The sequence below is a fragment of the Gekko japonicus genome, unplaced genomic scaffold, assembly GCF_001447785.1.
Source record: "Gekko japonicus isolate JY-2015 unplaced genomic scaffold, Gekko_japonicus_V1.1 scaffold27, whole genome shotgun sequence".
NCBI lineage: Eukaryota > Metazoa > Chordata > Lepidosauria > Squamata > Gekkonidae > Gekko > Gekko japonicus.
In genome coordinates this window covers 742,681-764,470 of record NW_015172002.1, presented here as the reverse complement: position 1 = coordinate 764,470, position 21,790 = coordinate 742,681, and the positions used below count along the sequence as shown (strand labels likewise).

At 40.8% G+C, this 21,790-nt stretch overlaps 1 protein-coding gene across 1 annotated transcript in view; it reads left to right on the top strand.

Moving 5' to 3' along the window:
- Positions 1-18,394, top strand: part of UBR1 (ubiquitin protein ligase E3 component n-recognin 1) — a 105,186-nt gene extending 86,792 nt beyond the window's left edge. Inside the window, exons 36-47 of the mRNA XM_015420081.1 lie at positions 523-578; positions 1,631-1,727; positions 1,986-2,053; positions 3,814-3,964; positions 8,080-8,182; positions 8,674-8,807; positions 9,644-9,752; positions 10,986-11,042; positions 12,232-12,309; positions 15,342-15,512; positions 16,247-16,348; positions 16,965-18,394. Of these exons, the coding sequence (XP_015275567.1) occupies positions 523-578; positions 1,631-1,727; positions 1,986-2,053; positions 3,814-3,964; positions 8,080-8,182; positions 8,674-8,807; positions 9,644-9,752; positions 10,986-11,042; positions 12,232-12,309; positions 15,342-15,512; positions 16,247-16,348; positions 16,965-17,106 (1,268 nt within the window). The 3' untranslated portion in view covers positions 17,107-18,394. The remainder of the gene's footprint in view (positions 1-522; positions 579-1,630; positions 1,728-1,985; positions 2,054-3,813; positions 3,965-8,079; positions 8,183-8,673; positions 8,808-9,643; positions 9,753-10,985; positions 11,043-12,231; positions 12,310-15,341; positions 15,513-16,246; positions 16,349-16,964) is intronic.
- The last annotated feature ends 3,396 nt before the right edge of the window (positions 18,395-21,790 follow it).

Genomic DNA, 21,790 nt, shown 5'->3' with positions numbered 1-21,790 from the left:
GAAATTTTCACAACAAATTTTTGCTTTTATTAAACTTGACATTGATAGAGTTTTAGAGCTACTAAAATGTGATTTCTGAATTAGAACTTGGCACAGTAATGGATTGGATCCAACAGAAGGAGTTGGCAGAGTGCATTTTTCTTTGCTTTTCACTTTTCCAAGAAGCCTGCTGCGTGTCCCAAAAATGGTCTCTGATGATCAGGAGAGCCTCGCAGACGAACTGTAGCACAATACAGGGCCCTGCAGTGATAGGAGGAATCAAGTAAAAGCATACCCTTCTCCCACTTCTGTTCACAGCTTGAAACGGGGGTGGTGGTGGGGGTGGGGGTGGTGTGACTTTACCTGATTTCCCCATCACCACTGCACCATCCTGTACTGTGGTAGCTTCTATTAGTGAAGGTTTCCTGATCCTTAGAGCTGTTTTCTGGAACAAACAGCGGCATGTGTGGAGACCAAATGTAAATCATTTCTTTACCTTTAGATTACATGACTTACTACAAATTGTCTTTGTTTCCTCATAAGAAAATCTTCTTGAATATGAGAGCAAGCCTTTATTTGGATGTCTACAAAATAGACAGGTATGGATGTTCCGTAATGTAATTGCCTAGTATTACTCCTGTGCCTTTAATGAACATCTTACATTTTCAATTACACAACATGAAAAAATAAAATAAATATGTTTTGTATTATGACTGTTCTACATTTTTCACTAGTACAAGGAACACCTAGCATCTGCACTGCTGTTAAAAGAATCTAATTGTGTCGAACACATTGACCCCAGCACAGGAAGCCAGTTACATGCATTCAGCAGGGCTTTGGACTTCTGCATCTCAAACAGCAATTACAGCTACCACCCTACATAACAACACTTCAGAAATCTTAACAGTTTACTATTGCAGGGGAGGGTGTTGCGCGGTGTGCGTAGGACAGCCTGAGTGCCAGTAGAAGATATCAGCCAGCCACCAGGACTATAGCAGCCACTCCAACTCACCAGCCACACTCCAGCACTCAACTGCAACTCCAGTTCTCTATAGCACCACACAAGACAGTCCAGTGGTGAACTATTTACAGCTTTATTCACAATATCTACAATCCTCGGACAAAATGCTCCGCCAGACACCGTCATTTAGAGAAGAAGATACAGAGGCAGCACTTGTCCACATATATACATGCTGTCAACCAATCAGCTAATAGCTGAGTCATTGTCACTGACCTCACACCATAATCTAGTCCAAACCGGTCAGGACAGGTTTCCAGCAGTCTCCCTGCTGACAGTTAGATCACTATGATCTGACAGCTGATATTAACATTACAACAGAGGGGTGGGGATGCAGAGATCTACCAAGTCCTTGAACGTTTCTTTGTGTTGTGTCCTGTGCATTTCATTTCTGAGTTTACATTTAGTTGGCTTAATTTTTTGGCTTTTGTTATGCAACAATCAGCAATCCAAATGCCCTCCTGTTTGCTTATACCTTCCCCCTACTTGCAGTTTGTCACCAGTCTACATTTTAGGTGCTATCAGTCTTCAGCTACTAAAAGGCAGATTTTTTAAAAGAAAAGAAAAGAAAAGGGACTTACAAGCACAGGTTTTTAAATGAAATATTTCTTCTTCCCTCTACTTGAATTCCAGCACAGTGGTCTTAAAGCACTAGTGCAGTTTGCAGCTGCTCAGAGAACTACGTTACCACAAATCCTGATCCAGCAGCATCTTGTACGTCTGCTAGGAGGTAATGTTCAACTTTTTAAAAACTTACCGTGAGGATACATCTTGCAGACTGGCCCTTGGAATTAGCATCCACTGGCAGAATTGCACTATAAAGAGGAAAAACACAAGTGTATTTATCCTTGTCTGGTGAACATGATGGGGGAGAGGAGAGAGAGAAATAATTGACAAGAAATAGAAGAAATTTCCTTTTCGTTCTGTCATACTTTTACTGAAGTAAGGCAGCTGCAATGTTTGTAAACTATATGTTTTGCTCTTGTAGTTGTTCTGCCTGGTTTAAAAGTAGAAGATACTCCATCCATTCTTGATATAGATTTGTTTCATGTTTTGGTAAGTAATTGGGCTTCATTTGACACTGATCTTTTTAAGTTCTGAGATTTATTGTGCACAGATGCTAATCCTGTGGTCTGTCTAATTTTTAGACATGTCTGCAAAAGCTTCTCTTGATAGTCATTGTAAGAAGGATGCTGAGACTGCTTTTAGTTAATGTTGGTCCTGACTTTGGCTTTTTCCTTAAAACTAAACTCTTCTAAATTAATTAAAATAAAAATAATTTACTAGTTTGTTGTAGGAACTTAGCCCTGTATTTTTTAGGCATTTAAAAATATGTTGTATTGTAAAAACCAACAGTAGTCCAGAGACACCTTAAAGACTAACAAAATAGTATTCCGGTATAAGCTTTTGTGGGCTAGAGCCCGTTTTTGTCAGATTGCACCTGGAGAAATAAGCTCTAGTCCATTAAAGCTTGTGCTCAAAGTTTTGTTAAATCTTCAAGGTGTAACTAGACTCCTGCTTGATTCAGGTGGGTAGCCATGTTGGTCTGAAGCAGCAGAACAAAGTTTGACTCCAATGGCACCTTTAAGACCAACAAAGTTTTATCCAAGGTATAAGCTTTTATTCAAGGTATAAGCTTTCAAATACAAAGAAATGAAAGTTAACAGTCCATACATATAGGCGCGCAGTAAATTAGCATACAACATAATTAAGATGTTTAACAGATTCAAGGACCAAACAGGAATAACAAGCTTAGTTTATATGGTTACCATTTGTTTGGGTTTCATTCCAGGGAGAAACATAGTGAAGGAAATAAATATTTCAGAATTGGAGATTGATTGTAATGTAATGAATAGTAGAATGTAATATAATTTTAGAATTATAGATTGGAATTTATTTCTCTGGTCTGGGGACAGGGGAGATACTCTATACAGTCAGTTGCCCCACTTCAAAGAAGATGCTGTAATGTCACCTCCATGCTTGAGAAGAGACAGATGAAGCATAATGGCAGGGTCTCAGTTAATTACTCTCAGCATTCCACAATTAAGGATACACCTGCCCATCAATCTCCAATTCTAACATTTATTTCCTTCACTATATTTCCCCCCAAAATTAAACCCATACAAATGGTAACTATATAAACTAAACTTGTTACTCCTGTTTGGTCCTTGAATCTGTTAAACATCTTAGTTATGTGTATGCTAATTTACTGCTCACCTATATGTATGGACTGTTAATGTCCATTTCTTTGTATCTGAAGACGTGTGTATGCACACAAAAGCTTATACCTTGAATAAAACTTTTTTGGTCTTAAAGGTGCCACTGGACTCAAACTTTGTTAGACTCCTGTTTGTTGTTGCTGGAACAGATCGACACAATTACCTGTCTGGAATTATGTCGTTGTGAAACACAGTAATATCTAGCATTCGTGCAGAACTTCTGAGTATGTTAGCCAGTATTATTGCCCTAATATTGCAGATGTGGAACTGAGGCTAAGAGAGGGTGGGCTGCCATACAGTGAGTTTCTGATGACCCCAGATTGTGGCTGGAGAGCATGTGAAATAGCAACCTTGTCAAAGTGAAGCAGGCCTGGGCCTAGCTAATTCATGAATGGAATATCACTTGAGATTACTGTGTATGTGGCCTTGAGTTCTGTGAAAGAAGAAATGCAGGATAGCAATATAGTAAATAATGGCTGACAGGAGATTCAGATCTTTTACTGATTCATAGCTCACTGTCTTAACCACTAGTTCTTAAAGTACTTTTTCATTGCTTTCTATATGCTGATGTTATTTGTGTCCCCTTTGCTCTGTTAGGTTGGTGCTATATTATCATTTCCATCTTTGTATTGGGAGGATACTGTAGACCTACAGCCTTCATCTATTAGCTCTGCCTGTAATCATCTCTACCTCTTCCATTTGGTTACCATGGCACACATTACACAGATTATTCTCACATCCACAATAGGTAAGGTTACCTTTTAGATATGGCTTTTTTTTCTAGATAACGGTGTAAAATCATTTTTACTTCTTTTTTTTTTGAGCAGGAGGCTAGGGTACCTCCCAAATGTTTAAAATCATTTCCTGTGGGCAAGCTAGAAGAAGGAAAATGGAGACAAGTGAGGCAGCAAGGAATAGTGGTGGGGAAGAAGAAAGTCAAAGCATTCCCCTCTTGATTCCTCAGTATCGTAACATTATGTCTGAGAATACTTTTATATTGTTTTTATTTTCTTAAAAGGTTTTTAAAATTTCACATTAGTAAACTGTGTTTACTCCACATGAACAAAAGATATGCTTAGTGGCCTGCATAATACAAATGACCATATGGAACTGAATACAGTAAAACTAGTCATTAAGATTGCAAAACAAGAAAACGGTAGCAGAATAGCATCAGCTAAAAAGAAAACTGTTTAAACAAGAATCAACCAAAAGTATGAATAAATAAAAAGATCCCCAAATCTAACTCACAGAGGTGCCACATTTGATAAGTTGTCCATACATATAACTGTATGCAAGCCAGCCATTGCTAAAAATATTGGGTTGGCTTTTATTAAGCTTTTCCACTAATGGTGGCACTTGTGTCTGCTGCAACAGGCTCTTCCTATGATACAAGCAAGAAGAAAATTCTGCTATTGTTGGGAAAGTTTCATAGGATTCAGTCTTTGCTGTCTAGCACCATATTTTACTTTAAGAGAAAGTATAGTAGCTTATCATATTCTAATAGCAAAATCAGGAAATCTTTGGATAGTTAAATCTAGTGACTAGAACTGTGAATGGGCAAGGCAGATCTTTCTACAAACTGGAAAAGGGCCCCAGGTTTGCAGAAAAATGTGAAATCTTTTTTTAAAAATACATTGGGTGGCTTAAAAAACCAAAAAAATGATAAAAGGAGTGCCTGTAGCTTTAAGTAACAGATTCCCTCAGTGGCTGTTGCTAGGTAACCACAGTATTCCAAGCTTGGTTCTGTCAGTGAAAGGCAGGGGGAAGGACAAGACCCTTTCCGGATCTATTTTGGCCTTTGAAGACGGACTCCTTGGGACCAGGCCTGACTAGGATTGCCAGCTCCAGTTTGGGAAATTCCTAGAGATTTTTTGGAACATCTGAGAAGGGCAGAGTTTGGGAAGGGGAGAGGTCTCAGCTGGATATAATGCCAGCAGTACACCATCCAAAATAGGCATTTTCTCCAGAGGGACAGATCTGCGTCATCTGGAGTTTAGTTGTAATTCTGGATTTCTGGGAGTTCTCCAAGTCCCACCTAGACGTTGGCAACCCTAGGCCTGGCAACAACCTCTGTGTGACTTGATACCACCTGACTTGCAGGACTCAACTAGGCCTGTTGCTAGCTGCTGTTGAGCAGCAGCCACTCTATGAAAGACAGTGTGGTGTAGCAATTAGAGCTTCAGAGCAGGGTCTGGGAAACCCAGGTTCGAATCCCCATCTTTCTGTGTAAACTCAGTAGGCGATTTTGGACCAGTCACATTCTTTCAGTCTCATCTGGGATGTTGTGTAGATAAAAAGGAGGAGAGGAGAATAACATGAGCCGCTTTGATTCCCACTGTGGAGAAAGGTAGGGTGTAAATGAAGTAAATAATAAATATAGCTGAAGACTGGAGGCAGTAAAAGGTAGGTTGGTGAATGACTGAGAAGGCAAAAATGAGGCAGGGAAAGGGGAGAGTATATGGGGGTTTCCAGGGGAGATGATTCAGGGGAAAGTGAGGTGCTACACCACAAGTTCTCTACCATGATGCAAGTGAGCCTGGCCCATTGGCTGGCACCATACAGCTGGGTAACAGTTTTCCTTGGTAGAGGCTGCTGGGGGAAGCAGATGGAAATCTTAAGACAGATGGGCAGATAAAGGTAGGTTGGCTGTTGGGTGGGAAGGAGATAGGGTTGCCAACTCCAGGTTAGGAAATTCCTAGAGATTGAGGGATGGAGCCTGGGGAGAGTGGGGTTTGAAGAAGGGAGGGACTTCAGAGAGGTATAATGCCATAGACCCTATCCTCCAAAGCAGCCAATTCCTCCAAAGGAACTAGGGTTGCCAATCTCCAGGTGAGGGCTCGAGATCACCTGTAATTACAACTGCTGTCCAGATGACAGAGATAAGTTCCCTTGGATAAAATGGCTGCTTTGGAGGGTGGACTCTGGCATTATACCCTGCTGAGGTCGTTTCCATTCCCAAGCCTTGGCCTTCCAGATTTTACCACCAAATATTCAGGAATTTCCCAACCTGGAGCTGGCAGCCCTAAGGGGAACTGATCTCTGTAACTGGAAGATCTGTTGTAATTCCATGAGATTTCCAGGCTCCATCTGGAGGCTGGTAACCCTTGAAGGAAGGAAGGAAGCAGAGAAGGGGGAGAATCTATGGGGGCTTTCTGTCAGGAATGGGAAAGAGGAAATAGTAGGGGAGCGGGAAATGAGATGTTTCCCAGGTTCCCACGTAATATTATGGCCATCTAAGACACTATCTGCTATGGATACTGAGAACATCTGGCCTAAATTGGCAAGTCAGCTGTTGCTTGACTCTATAATGTGCTTCAGGAGGACATAGAGTTTCCAATATTAGATATTAAGGGGGCTGCATAAACTTCATGTCTGTTTTGGTTCTTGTGCATGTTAAACAGGTATTTCTTTTACAGTAGTGGTGAAACAGTCCTGCTCTGGCCTGCAGGTCCTGTTCCACCCTGTCCTCCTCGGTTTTCCCAACACCTGGAGGGACTTTTCTTTCTCTCTTTTCAATCACTACCACCACCTGAACTTTGTAGGAATTGCCCAGTAGGAGGGTCAGGACTGCCAACTTCCCTTCAAAATTCTGAGGCCTTGCCTCTGTGTCTTCCACTACCTAGCAACTGGGTTACCACAGAGATAACTTGCTGCCTTGTGCACCGCTAGAGAAGTTGCCACTTGCCAACTGACTGCTCTCCCCTTCCTCCTGGCACTCATTTTAAAATAGTGTTTCCAAGATAGTGGAGGTCTGTGTGGCACAGAGAACCACTATCAGGGTCAAAGGTTATAAGATAAAAGTAAGGTAAAGGTTTCCCTTGTTTGAAAGCCGCCGCTAGGGATGCGGTGCTCATCTCTATTTCCAAGCCAAAGAGCCAACGCTGTCCAAAGATGTTTCCGTGGTTATGTGGCTGGCATGACTAGACGCCGAGGCGCACGGAACGCTGCTACCTTCCCATTGAAGTGGTACCTATTTTTCTACTTGTAATTTCTTGCTTTCAAACTGCTAGGTTGGCAGGAGCTTGGACCAGAGACAGGAGCTCACTCCGTCATGCGGCAGTGGCACTCAGGTCTTGAACTGCTGACCTTCCTGTCTACAGTTCAGTGTCTTAACCACTTGAGCCACCGCTCAAGCATTTATTAAATAGAAAATGTTCACAGCACAGCTTGAGCAAGGGTTTCAAAAGAAAAGGGTAAAGCGCAGTTCCTCCGTCCCTCTCTCTATACATGCCCTGTCAGATGTTAAATATCTTACATCTCCCTTGGTTCTGCAGGGCACGCAAGGCTGTTCTTTTTCAGGTGGCCTTTGGGTGATTGTGATCCACCAGTCAGCTTGTATACTTCAACTGTGTCTTTACCATCCATGCATCCTACCCTGCTTGATGGTGGATAGATTTTAATGGAGATAGATTTTTAACCATTTTATATCTTAAAGATTATTTATTGTGTTTTTTATTGGTGTATTTTAAATACTGTTAGCCACCCTGAGTCGTGTTCAGGGGAGAGGGAGCAGGATATAAATTTGATAAATAAATAAATATAAGGCAGGCTTCTTAGCTTAGAAAGTTACAAATCTTTACAGGAGTACCATTACCTTCAAGCCTCCTTCCAGTGTGCAAGCCAGCACATGGCAATGGCCACCTCCTCCAGACCTCAGTTAAGAGTTCAGTCTCCTTCGCTGGAATCTTTTGGGACTTGAAGGAACATGAGATGGATGAGACAAATTATATTCTATCCCTGTGTTCCTGTCTTCAACTTAGATGTGGTGTGAATGTGTTATTTCTTAAGAATAGAATAGGGAAAAGTGAAGTATAGGACATGAAAAATTGTAAACGTTGTTTTTTGGTGCTTTTTTATGTCTAGCCATTTCTTGCACAGAATATCCCTCTACTCAGGCACAGGAAGACTGTGAAGAGGCACATGCTGCAGATTCTTTTAGTAAAGAAATTTGCAGATACACAAATGGGTAAGTAGCATCTTTGCAGCATGTCTTGATAGACGAGTATATTCAGTTGTTCTTTCTCGGTTTACAGAAAAGTAGAGAACCCCTGCCAGTTAGTTGTCAATACCAACTTTGATAGACCACTGGTCTGACTCAGTATAAGGCTATTTTATTTGTGTTAAGGCAAAGCTAGACCTTAAAATCTAGTGCAACTAGGTCGCAGTCCTCTGCACACATAAAGTTCCAGTAGTGGTTTCTACCCTTATTTTTTCTTCATTAAGTTCTCAGATGCATATGAGTCACACCATGCCCGTACAATGTGTGAATCTGTCAGCAAGAACCACTTCATAGTGACTGCCATCATCAAGATTTTTGGCAGCTTTCATATAAAATATCACTTGTGGATATGTTTCCGAACTAAGATGGAGGCACAGAATAGTCTTTGTATCATATTTTCAAACGTCATTGAGAGTTCCAGCAAAGTATCAAATACATGTGTTTGTTCTGTGTTGCAGTTGGTATAGACCGACTGTTCCAGGCTGGTATTTGTGGGATTGTATAAAGAAGGGAATCTCATCCTACTTGCGTAGTGCTGCTCTGTTCTTCCATTATTTGCTGGGAGTGCCACCACCTGAGGAGCTTTTGTTGGGTAAGTAGTGGAGTATAGTGATTGCCCCCCTCCCCCAAGACCAAATTAAGATTAAAGTGGAAGTCTGCTGGAAAAACAAAAGTTGGTTGCAAAATGGTTACCAACAAGTTCTGTTCCTGAATCCCCAGTTTCATGGATAGATATTTAACTGTGTCATCATTAATTGCATTTTTTCATTTGAGTAATAAGACCGTAGTGCAATATTAGTTCTAACTACTTCCTTTTTTGTTGTTGAATTACTAAAGTGACTAAACTACAAAAGAAGCATATTTAAAAGATAACTTCAGCGCCCTTGACAGTAATACAAACTGACCTGGGCCTCTTTCCTCTGTGCTGCTGACAGGCTTTCTTCCCACACTTTCAATCTCAACTGCTCTTCCTAAACAAAAGCCACCTCCTGCGCTAAGAACTTTCAGACCTACAAATACGATTTACCTAAATACCTCCCCTCACCCGACACACGTTTTCCCCTTGCATATTGCCACAGATGAGTCAGCTCTTGTTTTTAGTATGCAAAGAGGCGTTTAACTGGGATGTTCAGAATAACAGTCACTTTGACTTTCACAGTAAATAAACTGGCAGACTTCAATATTGACATCCCTATATATCACCTTCCACAAGACAAGTTTGTTTGGAATCTTCAGGATTTCTCTCTCAAAATGGGAATCGGGGGTCACTGTAACTTGGCCATTGCCTCTCTTCTTTCTCAAGCTTCTTACCATTATCTCCAGGATGCACTTTTTATTTCTAACTGCAGAGGGCTTGATTTTTTAATTAAAATATCTTTTAAATTTCTTCAGTCATCTGTGTGTTCAGTTTATTCTTTTCCTTTGCAGTTTCTGAGGAAAGTCATTTCAAGGCACTTTGTGGTTATTTGTCTCTACCCTCCAATCTGTTTCTGCTTTTCCAAGAACACTGGAATGTAGTAGAGCCCCTGCTCCAGAGGTATGAGTTGTTACTGTTCAGAGAATGGGTTGTGGGTTTTTTTGGGTTTATTCTCATAGCATAAGATTGTCCAAGCAAAAATCACTTTAGAAGACTTGTACAAGTGAGCCAAGGATTGGCCATACCTGTAGCCATAATTTTTTATGATGTCTTGGCCTTAGATGTGTACAGGGTAGACAGGTGTGAGTCATTGAGCAGCCAGAATCTAAATATAGATTAAAATGTTTAAAATTATTTGATTGTTTTAAATATAAAATAAAATGTAATTAATAGAATGTAGTGCTTTTCAGTTCTCCCCCAGTGCCTTTGCATCCACTGAACAGAACACTGGCAGTAGGGAACAGATTTAGTTTACCATTGCTAGTACTAGAGGCTGGTGTTTTTAAATGGGGGGGGGGATTCAGGGAGGAGTCTGTAATATCCCCGAGAGAGCTAGGTCCTTCTAATGTAGCTCTGGGGAAGACAAACCTCTTGGGTCAAATCTGAAAGATGATTTGAGGGGAGGGGTGGAAATCCTTCCCAAGATCTTATTGAGATAGTGAGATCTTCCTGAGATAGTGAACCAAAAGTGAGGAACATAACTAGACAAGGAGAAAACATTTTTATAAGAGCAAGCAGCCATGGAAGAATTACAGAAATGTCTCACCTTCATGAGGCACATTCAACATGAAATAACTTGAGCATAGGGGCTACAGCACTGTGGTGTTGCTACAACTAACCTGCTGTAGCCAGGTCATGTCTTGATTGAGCAGAGAAGTTGCAGAGGGAGCAGTTGTCCATTCTAGGAAGAATCTCTAGCAGCATCTCAGCTAGAGCACTTCCCAGCTCAGACTGTCCTACCCCCATGGTGGCTTTGAGAGTTGGAGGACTGTACATGTGAGCTTGCTTCCCATGCTTGGTTATGGATGCCATCAGACAAGTTTGTTTTGGATTCAGTGTGTGTTCATACATTGCCAGATAAATTTCTGTGCACACATTTTGCTACCCATGTTCTCTGGCTGCATGAAGGTAGTATGCATATATATAAGGATCCCTACAACCTCTACAGGCCCACTGCTGTCCTATTATCTCTCTTCCTATTTTGTCCCCCAGCACACACAAATGCTGGTTCCTTACTTTATAGGGAATAATTGTAACTGTCAATTAGGAGAAACTTGCCACTTGAAATAAAAGCAATTAACCAGTAATAGCTCTACAACATACTACTTCCCTGATAAAGAATTTTTCTCGCAGGTGGTGTGCAGACCCTGCTGTACTAAGCTTTCTAAAGGGGGAACGTACTACAGTAAGGTTAGTTTCTTGTTATTCTATAGCCGCATTTGTCTTGGTTGACAGGTTCTGAATATCCAGTTCTAGAGTACAGTTTATCCTGTTCAACAATATTTTAAGTGAAGTGACAGCACTCTCTTTCTAATGATAAAATGTCAAAATGTTGTTCATTTTACCATCCCTTTTGCTGCATCATGTTCTTTTTTTGTTAGCACCATACCAGGGCAATAGTCCAATTTGCCAGTGTTCAGCTGGTTGGAATTCTGAGCCATCCCCTATGTGCTTCCGTTTGCATTGACACTGAGGGGGTCGTGACTAGTACAGATAGGAAATAACAGATGTCTCAAAATACCCATGAATCACCACAAGTCAAGCAAAATCTATGTGTATTTCCCCCCCTGCATTTCAGACCTGGGTAATCTATTCCTAACCAGCAGTGTTTAAAAGCTGACCACCTGCTAGTTGAGATATGACAAATACCCCAATTGTATACCTGTTATCAAAACAGTTTGCTTTTTAGTGTACAAGGATTTTTATTTTTTTTTTGAGAACCAACCACATACAGGCCTTACAGTGAACAGGAAACTAGTTACATGATTTTCTGGACTGTGGTCATCATCTATAAACATATGTCACTAGGTTACATTAATTTTTTTCAGTTGATTTTATAAGTATAATTATTAATCTGATGTACAGGTCCCACTTGCAGACTCTAGGCTTCATTCAGATGCAATGAGCAAAGCATGGTTTGTTATGAGAACAAGCCTCTGAAGTCCTTGGGCTTACCTGCTTCCTGTTTCCCTTGTGGATGTAATTCAGATATTGATGAAACCCCACTTCCAAGGAACCCCCGTTTGCTATGACATCTGAATTGGGTGAAGCAACAAACTAGCTTGTTCTTTTGCTTGCAAACCAGGATTCCAAATCATGGTTTAATTCTCAGACACCATAACAAATCAGTTTCTTAGGATGCGGGCTGAGGTTTTCAGAAGCTGGTAATTAACAATACATAGATTGTTTGTTACATCTAAATTGAATCCTTCTTATAAGAATCATAGGTGTCTTGTCTTTGACTCTCCTACTGCCTCAAAAATATTTTTTGTCTGGTGCAAGATAATGATACGAAGTTGAACAGAACAGTAATGCCATTTTTGTTGTTTTGGTGTATAACTGTATCCTGGACTACAATATTTCTTTGTGCATGAGCTAGATATCCAAGGAAAAGAAATAAATTAGTTGAGCTCCCAGAAGACTACAGCTGCCTTTTGAATCAAGGCTCCCAGTTCAGGTGAGAACCAGAATTCTTTTTTAAACATCTTTATGTTTGCCATAATAGATATAAGGTATAATTGTACAAAAGGAAATATATATATAAATATGGTACTATGTTACCAGTTATGCAAGAAATAGTACTACAAAAATATATTAGTTTGACCTTCCAAGTTCAGGTTTTCCATCTAGCTTAAACTCTGTTTTATATGGAAACATTTTATGCTGGTTCTCCAGAGATCTCCTTAAGCTGGTTCACAAAATCATAACAGCATAAGAATTATCAATAATAAGCCATAACAATTAAACAGGGGCATAAAGACAGCATAAAGCATTCAGCCTGAAGGGATATTTTGAAACAGTCCTCATACTAGAAGTGGACAATTAACAAGGTGAAACATGATTTAAAAGCCTGGCTAAAAAGAAATGTTCTGGCCTGGTGCCTAATAGATAATAAAAAGTGGGGACCCACACTACTCATGAAGGGGGATTCCTCTCCCCATCTCTGACAGTTTCCCTTAAGACTTGCGGTAGGCAGGAGACTCACAGAAGAGAATCCCATGTCCCCCCCCCCCACAGCAGTTCCAGGCTCCATCACCCACTTTTAGATAGAGGCAACTGTGCTTGGGAGCTGGTCTGAGCCCAGAGCAGCTCCCAGTATGTTCTGCTGCCATGTCCAGGCCTGGAGCCTTTCCCAGAGTGCTCCACTATGGTGCCTGGGCCTGGGGCAGCTCATGGAGTGTTCCACTGTTACGTGGCAGCCAGGCCTGGAGTGGTTCTCTGAGTGTTCTGCCACGGTGACCAGGCTCAGAGCTTCTCCTGGCATCTGCTGCCACAGCGGCTGAGCAAGGAGCCACTTCCAGCATTCACCATTGCCAGGCAAGGAGCTGGTCCCAGCATTTGCTGTGGTGGCCAGCCTGAAATGGTTCCCTGTGCCCCTGCCAGCTGAACCAGTACTTTTGGGGGGAGGTTTAACCCCCCCCCCCCGTGGTTTGTTTGTTTTTTAAATTTCAGATTTTTCTGCAAACCTGGTGAGTGCCTCAAGTTTGAAGAAAGATCTGTTTAGTGTGGAACAACCATGCAGAGAAAGGGAGAAACTGATAGAATGGAAGAGGTGATTGGTATGTTCTGTTTAGTGTCCATGTGGCTCTGATCCACGGATTTAGCTGTTCGCAGATGAGCGCCATGGAAGCAAGGTGTCACTACTGAAAAAGCCCTATCTTTGTCTACCACCAACCTAATGTCTGCAGGTGGGAGCACAAAGAGGAGAGCTTCAAAAGATGATCTGGACTGGTGGGCTGGGCAGCAGGGAAGAAGCAGGTCTTCGTGTATACCAACCCAAGGTATTCAGTACCTTAAAAGTAAGAACCTGCACTTTGAGTTATACCCAAAAATAGATAGGCAGCCAGTGCAGATGTTTCAACAGAGCAATGGTACAGTCCCTGTATCCAACTCCTGATAATAGTCTGACCGCTGTATTGTAGACCATGTTTCTGGATAATTGTAAAAAAAAAAATTCAAGGAAAATCCTGAGCTTGAAAGGTCAATATATGAAAGAATAGTGTGGGACGCTGGACAGAACTAGACAGTTGTTAGGGGATAAAGAAGGATTACTTGACAACTCACCTGATTAACTCTCCTGGAGAGAGTTGACAAAGAGAAATTTTTCTCTGTCTTCCAAAATACTAGAACTCGAGTTCATCCAATAAAACTGATGAGCAGTAGATTCAGGACGGACAAAAGAAAATACTACTTTACACAGAGAGTGATTAAAATGTGGAATTCACTGCTGGAGGATGTAGTGATGGCCACAGGAATAAACAGCTTTAAAAGGGGATTAGTAGATTGATGGAGGATAAGTTTATCCATGGCTACTAGCCATGGTGATTGAAGGGAACCTCCACATTCAGAGGCACTAATCGTCTGAATCCCAGAGCCAGGAGGCAACATCAGGAGAAGGCCTTGGCCTCTATGCTCTGTTGTTGGCTGTTCAGATGAACTGGTTTCTCTGGTCTGATCCAGCAGGGCTCAGCTGATATTCTTCAATCAGCATATTTTCAAGCAGTGGTAAAAATCAAATATACACATGCCTGGCTTCAAGCAGTCAAAAATGTACAAAGGCCTGAAAGAAAAACAAACTTTTGAAGTGCCACAACAGGAGAAGCGAACACTTTGTGGTTGTTTATCTCGCTTTAGAAGGTCAAGAATTTTTATGCGCATCTTCCAGATTTGAAATTGTCACAATAGAAAGACAACTGGGACCAGACCAGTAGAAAAGTATACAGCTGCATCTTTCTATTGGCGTTTTATTGCTTTTACGTTGATGCATGCTTTATACTAGCCAGTGTGCTGCTCTTATGCATCTTTCATGCTGTTCCTGGTTGCACAGTTGCCTTTGATGCATGCTTTATACTATGTTTTGCCAGTGTGCTGCTCTTATGCATATTTCATGCTGTTCCTGGTTGCACAGTTGCACAGTGTGCTTTTATTGTAGTCCATAATTCGTTTAACTAGAAACCACCTCAGGCAATTTTTTTGTAAAGTGTAATATCTAAATGCATGAAATAAGCAAAGAATATCTTTATGATAAAAGTTGGCTAGTATTTGGTAAACTTCAGTAAAGCCACAGGTATAGACTGGGGGGGGGGGACTTCGGCCCGATTCGGATTTGGCCAAATCGGGCAGAATCAATTTCCGCTGGCAGAAAGACTCCCACAAGTCAATTTCAGCAGTAGGAGCCGACTGGGGAGTCTTTTGGCCAGCCGAATGTCAATTTTGGACCCCTTATATCCTATGGGCTATGGAAGTCAATGGCAAAAACATAGGGTATATTCTGGGGACTGAAGGAGAGGGGGTTTGAGGGAGAGGCTCCAAACTCGCAGGGTAGCTGCTGGAGCCTCTCCCCAAGATACCCACCAAGGTTCAAGAACATTGAACCAGGGGGCCTAATTCTACGAGCCCCCAAACAGGTTGCCCCATCCCCACCATTCTCTATGGTGGGGAAAAAGTTACTTTTTTCACTTTAATCTTTAGTTGACTTTATTTTTCCAGGTGCCCTCAGTCTTCAGATGATGAGCCCAAGTACCCAGTGATGTGTTTGTTCTGTGGAGCTATGTTGTGTTCTCTAACCTCCTGCTGTCAGGAGATGGTGAATGGCGAAGAGTTTGGACCCTGCACGTTCCATTCTGCTGATTGTGGAGCTGGCGTAGGCATCTTTCTGAAGTAGGTGGCTGAGTAGAATGTAAAGCTCAGGTGCCAAAGGAAACCCATTTCACAAAGGAATGTGTGCTTTTTGAGGTGGGGGTGCAACAAATGATACCAGTTTTTTCTCCTTAAAGGGCTACATTTTATTTTATTTTTAAATCCAAATCCCCACAAAATGCAAAACAGCAGAGCTGGTGCTGTTTATGGAATTGCATTCTTCTTGCAGTAATACATTACAATTAGAGGTAGTGGGATATCTTTCTAGAGGGAAGACCTCATCATCCTTTGCTGTCTTCTTCCGGTCAATAAATATATAAAGCGGCAGACTTTGACTGGGTTCAGAAGCCCAGCCTGCTGATGTGGGGCCAAGCATAGAATGCAAGCCAGCTAGTGGGGGCCACTTTTAGTAAGCAGAACTGGTACCGCGGGATGAACCAAATGCCAGTTTAAGGCACCTGATGTTCTGCAGCTTTATCTGGTGAATGATTAGTGGTCTTGGGGCTTGAAATAGTCTCAAACTTCGAATCATACAGAAAATGTGCATATATTGCTTTAAAGGAATTCAATCCTGAATGTGTTTTTTTCACAAGTACAGTTTTGTTCAAAAGACTGATTTCATAGTATCCAAGGGTTGCTTCCTTGGTTTGATCAGCAAAGTATATTTTCTTAAAAATTGAATACTAGAATATTTGCAGACCAGGGCTCTGTTTTGTTTTTGTTTTGTTTTTAATTCAGCTTTCTTTCTGATTTAGAATTAAGGACTGCAGGCTCATGCTAATGGCAGGAAAAAACAGAGGCTGTTTCTATTCTGCACCGTACCTAGATGAATATGGAGAAACAGACCCAAATCTGTCGTAAGTGGATGTTTTGCTTTATAAAATGTATTTATACCCAGTTTTTCTGTCTAATGGAGTCCCAAAATAGCTTCAGTGTCGGTATCCTCTCCTCTATTTTTATCCTTGTAATACCTCTGTAAGTTAGTTTAGGGCGAGAGGGAGAAGGCCCAAGATCACCCAGCAAATCTTCCATGGCAGCATGGGAATTTGAACCTTGGTCTCCCAGATGCTTGTCTGACACTCTGCCCTCACCACACTAATGCTTTATCTCCCATGTCTTTCTGTTTTTGTACTGCTATTTTATAATGCTGGACAAATCTACTAAATACCCTTCTTTGTGGATTTCAAACTACTGTTTGGATTCCTTTCCAATAGAAAGGAGCATTTGCCACCTCAATGCCAGTAACTTGATATCTGCCTTCCATACAGGAGGAGGCTTTTGTTGCCAGTAAAGGTTCTGTGATGAGGCCGGTAACTGGCCATACTGTCATTTATTTATATAAAACTTCTCGAAGTTAACTCTTAGTAGAACTGGCTTGGTACATGACTTTCTCCAGTAAAAGTTAACATATATCAAAACTGGAAAGAACATACCATGGTTTCTCACCTCCAGTGTATTCTTTTTCTTTTGAAGAAGAGGCAATCCTTTGCAATTGTGTCAAGAACGGTACCGGAAACTCCACTTGCTGTGGCAGCAACACTGCATCATAGAGGAAATTGCTCGAAACCAGGAAACAAATCAGATCTTCTTTGGATTCAACTGGCAGCTGATCTGAGTAGCGGTTCCTTCTAGATGGGATTACTAAGGCCGAGTCTCTTGACCAATCATACAAGAAATAATAAGATGTTTGCTTTATGGAGAAAAGCCCAGCCCAGGCTGATGTATTAAAATTAATCAATTCTAAGCAAGTTTAACCTGGTGTGAAAAACACACAGGCCCATATGATTTCTGAACAGCTAAAACTACAAATGACTGGGTTCAGTAGACATGGAATGGCCAGTAGACAGTTTGCTGAAGCTACTTTTCCTCCTGATTCTGTACTTTGCATCATTTCAGTATCCCAAGCCACCTTTTGCCATTCTTAGATGTGATCTTAATCCCAATAAAGGATCAGTAAGCTTTCCCTCTGAGTATAAGGAGTTCAAAAAATGACATGTGAGCCTTTAAATGGCCTCAGTGCATCTGAATGTAAGAGCAGTGTACTTGGACTCACTTAATGTCTCCTTTCTCAGTATCTGGTTTCTTCCTTCAATTTAGTAGTATTTGAAAGCCTGTGATTACTCTTTGTGGGAGAAATATTTTCAGACATCTTGTAAACTATAACTGTAGTCTAAGTATTAAGTAGTACAATGGGAAGTGCACTGCATTGGATGCCCTGTGAAATTTAATTTGGAAAAGTTAAATGTGAGTGTCAGTTCACTCTTTAAATCAATGGAAAAGTAAAGAACTTTTTCAGTTGGTCTTGAATCAGAAATTCAATGCTTTGTTTTGTGTATAAATGTAGTCCCACTAATATTTTATGCCTCTGTAATCACAGTAGTCCAAGAATTTTGCTACCTGCTAACTTTGTCTGGCTGTGGTAGTCAGTGTTATCGACAGTAATGTAGATCTTGGTTACCCGGTGGACCACCACGTCCCACAGAATGCAATGAAACATGCCACTTAAATATGCACCTCCTTACCTGTCAGCATACAATCTAGGGGACAATGGATATTGGAATAAATAAATAAAAGCTGGACATTATTGTAGTATGTTTACAAAGGTGTTTTCCCTGACTTTTATGTTCTGGTTCTATGGGGACTGCACATTGCCTGGTGGCCATATGCTGGGTCCACAAACTGTTTACATTTGCTGAAGATATAACTGTTTTCTCTTTTTAGAACAGAGGTGTTGAAATGCTTCAGAGCCACTTTCCGCCCTATATATTACAGCTATCATTCTGTTGGAGCAAGGTTGTGATAAGAGCTAAAATTGGTCATAAATATGCTGCTTATAACATTCACCTTTCAGGAAATTATTCTCTCTTAAAGGTTAAACTACTCTTCCCTGCCCCCCCCCTTTGTATATGGTTGAAATTTAAGATGAAAGATAAGATATATGAATTTGTATGAAGATAAATGATTTCTAATTTTAAAAAACACAAGAAAGACATTATGGTAGCAAAATCAGAAGGCACATGATTTCACACAGTACAATAATCCTGAGGAAGGGTTATCACTGTTTAGAAGCAAATGTAGGGAGACTGTGAATGTTAATTAAGGTTTCGGTGTTCAGATAATTCCTCTAAAACCTTTATTTATCCATTTAAGCTTCCCTTTGCAGTGCATTCAGGCTTCATAACCTGTTTTACCGTCAGAATATTGTCATGAAAAATTCTTAGTTCACCTTGGTTTCTGCCTGTTTTTCCAAGCAAACAAAAAACAAATAGGAAATCCCTCTGCTATTGATTTTTAAACAGAGGTGTAAATCTGATCTCTGCTCGCCCCCCCCCCCCGAAAAATATTGCCGTTGTGGCATATGTGAAGCGTTCCAGCAATACTGCACCCTAAAAAAAATGAAGCCAATGTTTGTTCTTCAGTAAGGGTATCTTAACCTGTTCAAGTTGTTCACCTTTTTTGTGCTTTTATATACATTCAGTCACAGTGTATGGCTGAACTTGTGCAGCTGCAGTAGATTTGACATATTCCCAGTTGCACTTATATGTTAATTCAGAAAGGTCATACACAACATCCTGCCTCTCTCTCTCTCTCTTTTTTTTTTTTGGTGTGGAAATTTCCAGTATATGAAATAGCTCTGTCCTAGAGAGCGGCAAGTGTGTCTTTATTAGAGTATCACTGTGCTAATTAAGAAGAAGGAAGTTCAATGCAGAGAAAAAGTGCTACTTTTACTATGGCATCCTTAACAGTCAAATCATGGATTGGTTCTTGAAAACAGTGGGCATGATCTGACTGCATAATTAACTCTCTTTCACTGAGATAGGACTCTTAACAGGCTTAACACTGGTTGGGTTGCACCCAGTAAGATTAGCATTGAGTTCACCTCTATCTGAATGCTGCAATTCACTGACACAGAGACAATGGCCCCAGTTCAACAGTGTGCAAGTGTAGCACTGAGGCTGAATGCATGTTGCCCCTTAAAGGAAACAGGAATCCCAACAGTGGCTGGGGGGCAGGGCTGAAACCAGCCCTCTCCTCCCAAACAAGTAATTCCCTTTAAGGGACACACACATACAGTTCTAGTTGCCAGGTCAGGCTGGGGAGTTAAACATGCAGCATGCAATTTCCTAGCCAGCTGAGGATTTGCTTCCATGCCCATACAACTCCCAGCTGGATTGTTGCACTGGTCAGGTTCTTGTTCAAATTATATTAGAATTCTTCCTCTTTTTGAGGAAAATGGAGGCAAAAGAAGCAAGCTGGCTTCACTTTTTATGTGTTTGGACTGTGCCAGCAAATATGCCTGAGGTTTCTGCACTGGACAAGGATGGATGGTCATTTTCCATTTCATTAATTACTATGCAGTTTGGTTCACTGTGAGTATAATCTGTATTCAGTAAATCCACAGTGGTAAAGCCACTAATCTGAATTATAAGGAAGAGGAACAGAGTTTATTTACATACATGCATATATTGATATTCTTTAATTGCAAAAATGTAAATTTGAACCTTGTATAATGTTCTGGTCCTTTTACAATCCTGTATATGTATATTTAAAAAGGAAATAAAGTAAGTTCTTGTAAATTGTGGTCTCTTCTTTTAAAAGAATTTCACACCTTGAATAGTGTGATAGATGGTATCACAGGAGGGAGGGAAAGCTAATAATTTTAGCCTCTGTCTTACAGTATATATTCGTTTTAGTTTTATGACTGAACTTTGACCCTTTCCTTCTTGTTTTCATTGTCTGTGTCCCAGATGCCTCTGTGTACACATATGCACCATACTTAACCTACCCACCTACCCCAAGGCTCTGACAAGGAGTTGCAGGAGGGGATTAATCACTAGAAGCTCTTTCCAAACTAAACCTTTCTCCTGACACCTCCCACCAACCCCCATATTTGATAAGCTTTTGCAGGACTTAGAAGCCCAACTTCCAGTCTCCCACTGATATTTTCTTCAATAGGTTCTCAATTGCTGTCCATGTTCTGAAAGTAATGATTTATTTACTGCATTTCTGCTCTATCTTTCTTACTGCAACTGAAGGGGAATTGCAGACATTAAACAGTGCAATAAAACTGGATGAGAAAACATGCAATAAAAACAGTATACTACAAACAATTCAGGAAAGCTTCCTAAGCTTTTTTTTCACAGACATTAAAACTGCAGTCCTGTACCCTTTATTAAAAATGTCCTTCTGAACAATTTCACTTTAGACATTCTGCAGAATGATAGAAGCAGTGGGTACTTTCCTGACTTCATCAGGCAGGCCCTTCTTCCAAGTAAAAGCCACAATCTGGAGAACCGGGTTTGAGTCCCCACATTAAGCCTGCTGGGTGACCTTGGGCCAGTCACAGACTCTCAGCATAACCTTCCTCACAGGGTTGTTGTGAGGCTAAAATGGAGGAGAAGAGAATGATATAAGCTACTCTTGGTCTCACTGGGGAGAAAGGCAGAGTATAAATGAAGTAAAATATCAAGCTACCCTCAACATTCTGTGCCAGGTTTCTTTCACTGTCTTGATAATGCCTGACCTAATTTGGCTGTTGTGTTATTCCTGGCCTGATTTCTTAACCACTTTTCAGTGCCACTCTAATTGGGGGAGTTCATGAATGAACCCTTCCAAGTGGTTTTAATTAGCTGTTCTCCCCTCCTCACATTTATATCAGGATTGCAAGTCAGATGTTACTCAACTCTGTTTTCCTATCTTCATGCAGTGCCCTGGATCAGCTATTTACTCCACATATATATATGCAAGAGCAGTTAACTTTTATGTTGCCTGCATGCTTCCCTTACTATTATATGCATTGTTTATAATTTGGTTTAGAAACATTGCTGTATAAGAAGGCACTACTTTCTGGAAGTTCCCATTGCTGTGCAGTCTTGATGAAGGGATCGATAACCCATTGAACAAGCCGGAGAGTGGGTTAACTGTAGCTCATCATTGTTTGTTTCAAGTCTTGAGGGCTGGATTTACAACTGCTGCTCATTTTTCATTGTTTGCCTTAAGTCTTCAGGACTGGATTTACTTGCTTTATGGACATTTAGAAATCATGTTTTCAGTCCTTTGGAATTGTGAAGTCTTTTCTGGGATTGTAGAGTTTTCTTCAAATCCCCCGTCTATCTATGTATCAATTGTGTTTTATGCATGTATTAAATAACGAACAGTATGTTTAACAGTAAGAAGCATGTTTAATAATGAACAATTTATGAATTTAAACCATTTGGAGCTTTATGTGATGTTGTCATATATGCTTCCCTTACTAGGACATAGTTCTCTCAGCATCTTTATCTAGTCTTACCCCCAGT